We start from the raw sequence: 9,235 nt of genomic DNA on the forward strand, positions 1-9,235 counted from the left end.
CTGAAATGAATTTATAAAATATTAAGTATTGATTATTGAACTACAAAAGTATCATCATTCATATTAATAAGTAACATAGACAAAAACATGTATTTAACAAATTATGTAGAAGAATTACTGCTGTACATAATTCTGTTGGGGCAGTTACTGTGACTTACAGATCATCGGAGAAAGGTAAAACTGAGCTCAGTCCTGTTTTTGTGATCCACATACCTTACTCTGATTCATTATGTATGAACCAAGCAAACTGACTTATTTAAACTAATATTACACTTTTCCTTTCCCATTATAAATGTTTAATGGTTTCTCAGGACTATGCTATTTGTCTATGACTGAGAACACATTTTGATTTTATTCTATACACCCAGTAGTGGATAAACTTAGCATGCCAGGAAACTCATCTTAGCTAGATGAGCTGAAGGTATCATAGGCCATGCTAACTCACCGAGCTGCGGAATGAACCACAGGAGAGAACACTTTGCTGCCTAACTGCCCAGGTGCAGGCTCCTTTCTGTCTTAATAGACAATGAAGTGGAAAATCCAGTTTGGTGACATAACTTGATTCCTCTGTGAATTTATCTGAATATCTGAAAGTAGCTGTCTCTCTCTCTCTCTCTTTTTTTTTTTTTCACTCTCCCTCAAGAAGAGCATAACAGAGTGTGAAAAGTTTAGAGTAAACAAGGTTTGTTTTAATTCTCAGGAGGGCTTAGCCATCCAGGTGTCCTCAGTGTCATAAACAAGTTCCTTTAAAAAAAAGGAGACAGCACAGTGGAATTCATTTCCAGTATGAAATTCATATTCAAAACCCACGTGTGTCTGTTTTATTTATGTGTGTACTAATGTCACAGGACTCCAGCCTTCACTGTCCCTTGCCTTTCCCACATCCTTTCAAACAGTGTGTGAATTAACTGCTCAGTCTTTTCCCCCAGCGACCCCTTGTAGCATTCCCAGGATGTCAAAGTTCCCAGCTCTGCCTCCCTCTCTAACACTGCAGCCTGTCCACTTTCCCACCTCTCTCTTCCGCCTCACAGATGATAACATTCTACCCCATCTTTCCTAAATATCTACCCTTTCCTTTCATCCACTTAAAAAGTAGGAACAGAACCCCTCCCATGTCAGCCTTGGTCCTGAGGACACAGAAGCAAGGAGGCATAGTCTTGTCTTTCTAGTCATCAGTTCACTGTCATCATCCAGCTCACTGAGCTCAGGTCTCAGTCACCCCTGGCCATCATTACTACCATGGCAGGATCTCAAAGCCTACAGCCTGCCCCCAAACCTATTACGCCTGAAATCTATCTTCCATTCATTTTTTATCTCCTTACTTTCCTGACTCCAGTCACTTTTCTGGCTGTTCCATGTAAGAACCAAACTCCCTTGACTCCCATTCAAGTGACTTCATAGATTAGCAATAGGTTTCTAACACTGCACAGTGAGAAGATCAGACTAATTCTGTTCCTTTGCTCCCAAATTCCATCTAATGGCAATAGGATTATGAGTATCAAGGGACTATCCCTAATTTACACAGCATTAGAATGGACAGACTAAAAAAAGGAGGCAGGGACTTCTGATTAGTTAAATGTATCATTAATGACTGTTTTGAGGCAGCTCTATGAGACAGTGTGTAGGACAGACTGAAAGGAAAGAACTTAAAGAATTCCTGAGATTAACAGCAATAGTCTTGGATTCATAAGCCTTGGGTCCAAAGTCTCATCTTCCACTAATTCAGTGGTCTTTAGCCAAGTATTGAATTAAATGCTCTGAGTACCTGTTCTACAACCTCCGAGCAACCATTCCTAACTTACAGTATCTGGTAGGTAGTAATCCCTCAATAACTGATGGCTTTTACCAGACAACACCAAATCACTACAAAGGGGTCTCCATATCTGTGGGCTACCTTCTACGGCTCTTTGAAGCTTGTTCATTGGTCTAATTGCTGAAAAGTAAAATTAGCCTTTAGAATCAACAGCTATCTGAGAATTTTAAGACTTTTCATACGAGTCCCTAATAAAAATTTTTTTTCAGAAAAAAATCTTGCTGTGTAGTGACTAAAGAATATGCACTCTTCATGAAATCATAGCTGTTTGAAAGTAGCCAAAGAACAACAGAATGTTCTTTCAGTTAGCTGAATAGACAGTACAGTCCATTACTTGTACGCCCATTGGTTGATGCCAATTAAAACCTAAAATGGTACATCGTGCTGCATGCGGTACTTACAGTGAATCCTGTGTTACGCGGAATATATATATGGCCTCCCACTTGCCACTTGTAATTTGAATAGCATTTTCCTATAAAAAGACAAACATTATGTTGTGTGAAGCTGAGCGTCACTTGAGCAACCTCAAGTGAATGATCTTCGAGGAGAGAAATCTTGGAAGGAACGTACCACAGTGTCTTTGATGTAGTGAATATGTTTGTAACCATCCTTGTCGCTAAATATTTTGTAGTATGAAGTGGCATCCTGGCTAAAAGTTGGTGTCGAAACAAAGAACTGAAAGAAATGAGCAGAGGTTATATCTGAAAGAGAAACTGAACAAAAGCCATAGGTATTTTTGTAAGCCATGTATGGCTAAGAATCCTGGTGTGTCACCTCCCCTATCACCTGTCACCCACACCAGAAATTCCAGATTTTCAAAGGACAGCTTTTCCAGTCAATCTAATAGGAACTTGCAGGTGCTGGTGGGTGCTTGTTTGCTATTGCACACCTCCACTCCACCCTACCGCCCCCGAAGCCCCAAGCTTTACGACACCTGATTTAATAAATTTCTGTCCTAAGGTGATATGGTTTGGAATCGAGTTGGAGGAATAACAAACAAATGTTGACATTTAATCAAACCAAACTTTAAAATGGGGGTATTTGATCAAAGTATAATTTTTTTAAACAATTTATTTTTTTTTTTTATGTGCATTGGTCTTTTGCCTGAATGTATGTCTGAGTGAGGTGGTCAGGTCCCGGGGAATTGGGGTTAGAGTTGTGAGCCACCATGTGTGTGCTGGGAATTAAACCTGGTCCTCGAAAAGAGCAGCCAGTTCTTTTCACCGCTGAGACAGCTCTCCAGCCCCAGAAGTACTTTGGATTTTTGAGTTGTCTAATGTTAAGCTCCTAATGTCAACAACTTAATGAAGACATTTGAACGATTCAAATATGATGGTCTAGAAGCCGCAGATTTTAGAAGCATGCTTGAGAGGTACAGTTAGCATGCTTGAGAGGAAGCATGGTTAGAATTAGCTCTGAGCTCAGGAAACACAATGGCCATGCAGCCTGAGTTTGAGGAGTTCAGCACACACTGCTGGGAATGATCTTATTGCACTCAACTACCAGTCACTCAAGTGTCCTAGAACAGAGCTAGTGGCAACTCAATATCCTAACCAGTACAGACAACTGAATTCTGAAAATGCCTCATAGCAAATTTTCACCCATAGGGTATATGTCTCCCACTGTAAAATAAAATGACCTGCTCTACCTTTATGGTTATTCGTATAGGTTGTCCTCTGGTGAAATGACAACTTACTGAGAAAAATCTCATGAGAGTAGAGCTTCTCTATATCATATAAGAGTAACTTAAAACCTGGTCTCCCTGTCTGGTTTAAGTCCATGGAACAGTAGTCCAATCTGTTCCGTTATTTTATGAGTGAAGAAAACAGTAAGCACCCACATACACCAGGAGTATCGCCTACCTTCAAACATTTGTCCTTGTTTATATATTTTCTGAGATCAGTTTCTGACCAAACAGGCAGTAGGGAGAAGTGCTATTGATTTATTTAATGATCACATTTGGATGTGATCTGAAGCTGGATTTTTTTTTTTGATAAAATTTTTTCTCTTACATTGTGATCATATGTTGTTAAAATGCAATGGATTTCATATTTCTACTAGGTAACTAACGTTTCTACAAATTTGTTTCCACCTGGATGGAAGCTTTACAGATACAATTGTGATAAAAATGGAATATGTGGCCCTACTAGATTAGCACTAGCTCTAGATCCAAAGACCACAGTTCTAATAAGAGAAAAGACAAAAGGCAGCATGAGCGACACAGGAAAGGATTCTATACTGGACACTGCCTCATCCATGAATAATCTTTGCTCAAGTAAACTTCGCTAAATAGAAATGTCTGATGTATCTTTTAATACATTTGTAACAGTGGAAAATTGAGTAAGGTAGGACGGCTTGTGCATCCATCAGCATCACTCATCATAAAAGCTGCTTCAGATCATTTTGCATCTGGAGACTAAGTGTTTGGTGGGTGCACTGCTCTAGTGTGGGCCGTTGACAAAGCTGCTTCTTCGTTTCAGAAAGGTTTTGCTCTCAAGCAAGGAATGGCAGCATTAAAATACGCAGCTTCTTTACTCCCTAGTACTATATAGTGTGTAAAACAATTGGTTCTGTGTGGTTTAGTCATTCGAATGGAACCCAAGCCACCACAGACCACTTTAATGTAACCTGGTGAAAAGTTCTTCCTTGCTTCTCTTCTCTCTTTCTCTCTGTGCACAGACCCCTTTCTCTCTTTATCTCTCCCTCGCCTACCCCTTCTTTCCCCATGGTGTCTTTCCCATCCTTGGTCCTTAGGGCCAGTAAACTCACCCACCTGAGAACAGCTTCCCAGTAAACCTGCCTTTAATAATAACAAATAATAATAACAGAAGTTATTCCTCAAATACCTAGTGAGTTAATTAAGGGACTTCTAAAAAGATTGTATTCTGAGTAAAGCTTACAATTTCATTTGTACTGAAAATAAAAAATTACCAGGACAGACTGTTCTGTTTTAAGATATTAGGAGCAGGCAAACAGGAAGAATCTTTCTGCTGGGCAAAGGCTGTTATCTCCTCCCTTTCTCTGCGCACATGGAAGACAGTTGCTTCCGATGAGCAGGTAACTTAGGTCAGGTAAAGAGGGTGTGAAATATTTCCGCTCTCATGTTGTCAGAGCTAGGGCCATAATGCATTCTGAGTTAAGTGCTTCTTGCAGCAAGTCACACCTGGACACTAGATAAGACATTCAACTGCAGTGACCTCAGTTGTAACAGGGTCCTGCCCTGGTTTCTTTATCATGCTTAGATTTTGTTTTTCCAGATAAATTGCTTATCTCTGAGTGAAGTGCAAAGCCATTTAAAATATCTTACCTAGGAAGTAAGGTTACCTCTCACAGTTTTGGGGTTTTTTTTTGCCATCCTCACTAAATGGCAAAAGATGATGCGTAAGCCAAGCTAATGATTAGACAGAAGTACAGGCTTTCAGACACCAAACCATAAAACTCGTGTTCTGTTTTTAACCAAGAGGTTTTAGCCACAGTCAGGCTTGAAACCATTATGATTTCAGAGCTTACGTCTAAATGTAAAGAACTAAAATTTAGGTTCTTTTATTTTGTACATCATTTACAGGAAAATATTTCCAGTTAATTCCTTGTGTCTTTTGCTGTTAAAATATCTTAAATAAATTCTAAAGAAATAACTTTTAAAAAATTACCATTTAATATGCACTATTATGATCAGCTTTTTAAATTTGTCTAAAGACCCAAAACAAGAACTGGAGAGCTATCTTATGATAGGATACTTGTCCAGTATATTTTGCCCTTGTTGATCCCAAGAACTACACAAACACACACACACACACGTGTGTGGGCACACTCACACCCACACAATTACCAGAATGAGTTTTTAATTGTATACATAACCTATATTTTCTCAGGTTAAATTCATTGATACTAGTTAGGAAAGCTATTCAATAAATCAGCTACCTTCAGAGGATGAGAAATTATTTCCAAAAGTTTTCACTATGAAGTATTTTTTTATAGTCTTTTTCTGGGATATAGAAATTTCATTACTAAATATACTTCCAAAGATTAAAGTTGATACCTGTGTGTTCCTTTTTGTACAGCGTGCCTAAATCTCAGCCCAGCAGCCAACCTGATGCAAATGATTGCTTGATGTACTTTTGCGACATGTGGCATTGTCCAGACTACATTCACTAATTCTCCAACTCATTTTGTAGTAATTAATGTAGGAGATAAAACACAATTGTTTTCCTTAAATGATGATTATTTTTATATGAAACAAACCACATATATCACTAACCCCATCAAAAGATTCCAGACACAATTAATCACCAATCATACTAAAACACCTGTTTGATACCTAAGCACGACATGGGACGCATACACCGTGCAAAAGTCAGTTCACTGAATATGCTGGGTACCATTAAAATCAAGGAAAAGATAGAGAAATCATACTCCACCAGCCCATCCTGTTCTGCTTTCTTCTATATGCTCCTGGTTCTACAAACAAAGAAAGATCATATTAAAGCGCAGAAAGAACAGTTTTCCAAATGTATAATTTGGACATTTTGAACAGTTAATCTGTCTGGTCATGGCATCCTACAACCCAGCCTCCAGTTCAGGAGACTTTATTAAAGGTTCTTTAGAGCATCAGGCTGAGTCTATATAGACAAATCAGTGATAAACCTAATTTCAGAAGGTTTTTATCCTTAGCTCTTCCATGTGGCCAGTCTTAGAATTATCACATATGTGTGGAAATTCAGCCCAAATAAAGCACGTGATGTGACGCAAAGAAGAAGGAAGTCCACAGCACGTGATGTGACACAGAGAAGAAGGAAGTCCACAGCACGTGATGTGACACAGAGAAGAAGGAAGTCCACAGCACGNACAGCACGTGATGTGACACAGAGAAGAAGGAAGTCCACAGCACGTGATGTGACACAGAGAAGAAGGAAGTCCACAGCACGTGATGTGACACAGAGGAGAAGGAAGTCCACAGTGAAGTCGCCATTGTGTTCTTTTGTCTTTTGGGGTAGCTAGAAACCTAAACATTCGTATTTTTAGGTTTTAGGAAGAGGCAGAAGTATCACTTCGTATATAAATACTTAGAAATCATATAAAATGTAAATAGTCCCTTTTTTCTAGATAAATAAAGAACATTATGGGTTGAGTTACTAGGCATAGACTACTGTGGTAAGATCAGGGGTCAGAAAGGAAAGCACCACAGGGAATTTGGAAGAGGAAAGGCATCAGCAAGATCGTGGAGAAGCCGTGGTGCCATCCAGGCAGTTTGATCTGTGAGTAAATTCCATGAAGGACTTCACTTACCAAATACAGAGAACGTAATCATAAGCATGAGAGGCAATGTGTATCTGTTAGTGGTTAAGATGGAAGGAGGCCAAAAGTGCCACTTAAATTCTGGGTTTTAGGAAATACTGATAAAGACTCAGACCAAGGATACAATAGTGGGGATAGAATAAGGAGATATTGAACCTGCAGATCAATGGAAATAATTTTGAGAATTTTTGACAAAAAATTCTGGAAACATCTGCTATGGATAAAGATCACCCAGAGGGAGTTAAGTAGACATTTGTGAAAGAAACAGCAGTTATACTTTGGGACAGGATTGTCTTTCTGTAGTTGAATCATGTTTCCCTGCTTCCCTTACAATGGGACATAGTCAAGTGGTAAGGAATAGAAACAGTACGAACAGAAAGAGAAACAAGCTGTTTGTAGCCTGTACTGGATAGCTTTGTGTCAACTTGACATAGCTGGAGTTATCACAGAGAAAGGAGCTACAGTTGGGGAAGTGCCTCCTTGAGATCCAGCTGTAAGGCATTTTCTCAATTAGTGATCAAGGGGGAAGGGCCCCTTGTGGGTGGTGCCATCTCTGGGCTGGTAGTCTTGGGTTCTATAAGAGAGCAGGCTGAGCAAGCCANGGGAAGCAAGCCAGTAAAGAACATCCCTCCATGGCCTCTGCATCACCTCCTGCTTTCTGACATGCTTGAGTTCCAGTCCTGCATCCTTTGGTGATCAACAGCAGTATGGAAATGTAAGCTAAATAAACCCTTTCCTCCCCAAACTGCTTCTTGGTCATGATGTTTGTGCAGGAATAGAAACCCTGACTAAGACATAGCCCTTCCATAAAATCATCTCACTAGGACCACCCATCCCCCATTCTTTTCTTCCTGCTCCAGTTGAATTTTAATGACTTAGAATCACACATTAAGATAAGAGAAATGCCATTGGCTGGGTTTCTGAACTGCATTATGGAGCAGAAGACCCACTCCGATAATATCTCATTTTCTTGGGTTTGCCATTGGTTGTATAAGTGAGCCATGAATCCCTACTATATTAAGCCAATTAATCATTGGAATTCCCTCCTACAGAAGTGCTGTTGGCTTGCCTTGGAAATGCATTAACTAGAGGATAACGTTTCTGCATAGGTGGTCAACATGACTGCCCAAACAAGCTCAACATGGATGACACTAATGGACATGCCCGAGTAGATAAATGCCCACGAGGACTCACCCTTATATAAGGGACTCTAGGCAGCCCAGGAAAGCTGGGAACTGGAACAGTGCTCTCCTAGAAAGGAGAAACCTTGGCTAGTATTGGGTAGGGCAAAGGACTGAAGTCCTGAGGGCCAGCAGAAAGAATGGAAACAGGCAACCTCCGGTGGTAGGAGACTGGGGGGACCCTCCAGAATGTTCCAGAGACATGGGAGGTGAGAGACTCTCAGGACTCAAAGAGAGGAACTTTAGATGAAATGCCCTACAGTGGAGAGAGAGAACTTGTAGAGCCCACCTCCAGCAGAAAGACAGGGCAGCAAGTGAAGGATGGGGTTGCCATCCACAGTCAAAACTTTGACCCACAACTGTTCCTGTCTGAAAGAACTGCAGGGATGGAAATGGAGACGATCCTGGGGGAAAAGAAGGTCCAGTGACAGGCCTAAAGTGGGATCCAGCTCAAGGAGAAGCTCCAAGACCTGACACTATTACAGAGGCTATGGAGCACTCACAAAAAGGGACCTATCATGACTGCTCCCTGAAAGACCCAACAAGCAGCTGAAAGAGTCAGGTGCAGATATTCGCACCCAGCCAATGAACAGAAGCTGCTGACCCCTGTGGTTGAATTAGGGGAAAGCTGGAAGAAGCTGAGGAGAAGGGCAACCCTGTAGGAGGACCAGCAGTCTCAATTAACCTGAACTGCCAAGATCTCTCAGACACTGGACCACAATCCAGAAAGCACACACCAGCTGATATGAGGTCCCCAGCACATATACCTGGTTTGGGTTTAGTCAGAGAAGACTCACCTAACCCTCAAGAGACTGGAGGCCGCAGGGAGTTGAGAGGTCTGGTGAGTAGGGGGTGGAGGTGGGGTGTGGGAACATCCTTGTGGAGACAGGGGCCAGGGAGGTGGTATGGGATGTGGAACAGTTGGAGGATAGACCGAGAGGGGAAT

The 9,235-nt window shown here is 40.9% G+C and overlaps 1 protein-coding gene across 1 annotated transcript in view; it reads right to left on the reverse strand.

Annotated features, from left to right (window-relative positions):
- The window catches only part of Fap (fibroblast activation protein alpha), a 75,927-nt gene that overhangs the window by 29,316 nt on the left and 37,376 nt on the right, over positions 1-9,235 (reverse strand). Inside the window, exons 13-15 of the mRNA XM_021192961.2 lie at positions 6,227-6,271; positions 2,384-2,488; positions 2,215-2,285 (exon numbers count right to left, since the gene is read on the reverse strand). Coding sequence (XP_021048620.1) covers positions 2,215-2,285; positions 2,384-2,488; positions 6,227-6,271 — 221 coding nt within the window. The remainder of the gene's footprint in view (positions 1-2,214; positions 2,286-2,383; positions 2,489-6,226; positions 6,272-9,235) is intronic.

The sequence above is a fragment of the Mus pahari genome, chromosome 3 (assembly GCF_900095145.1).
Source record: "Mus pahari chromosome 3, PAHARI_EIJ_v1.1, whole genome shotgun sequence".
NCBI classification, from domain to species: domain Eukaryota; kingdom Metazoa; phylum Chordata; class Mammalia; order Rodentia; family Muridae; genus Mus; species Mus pahari.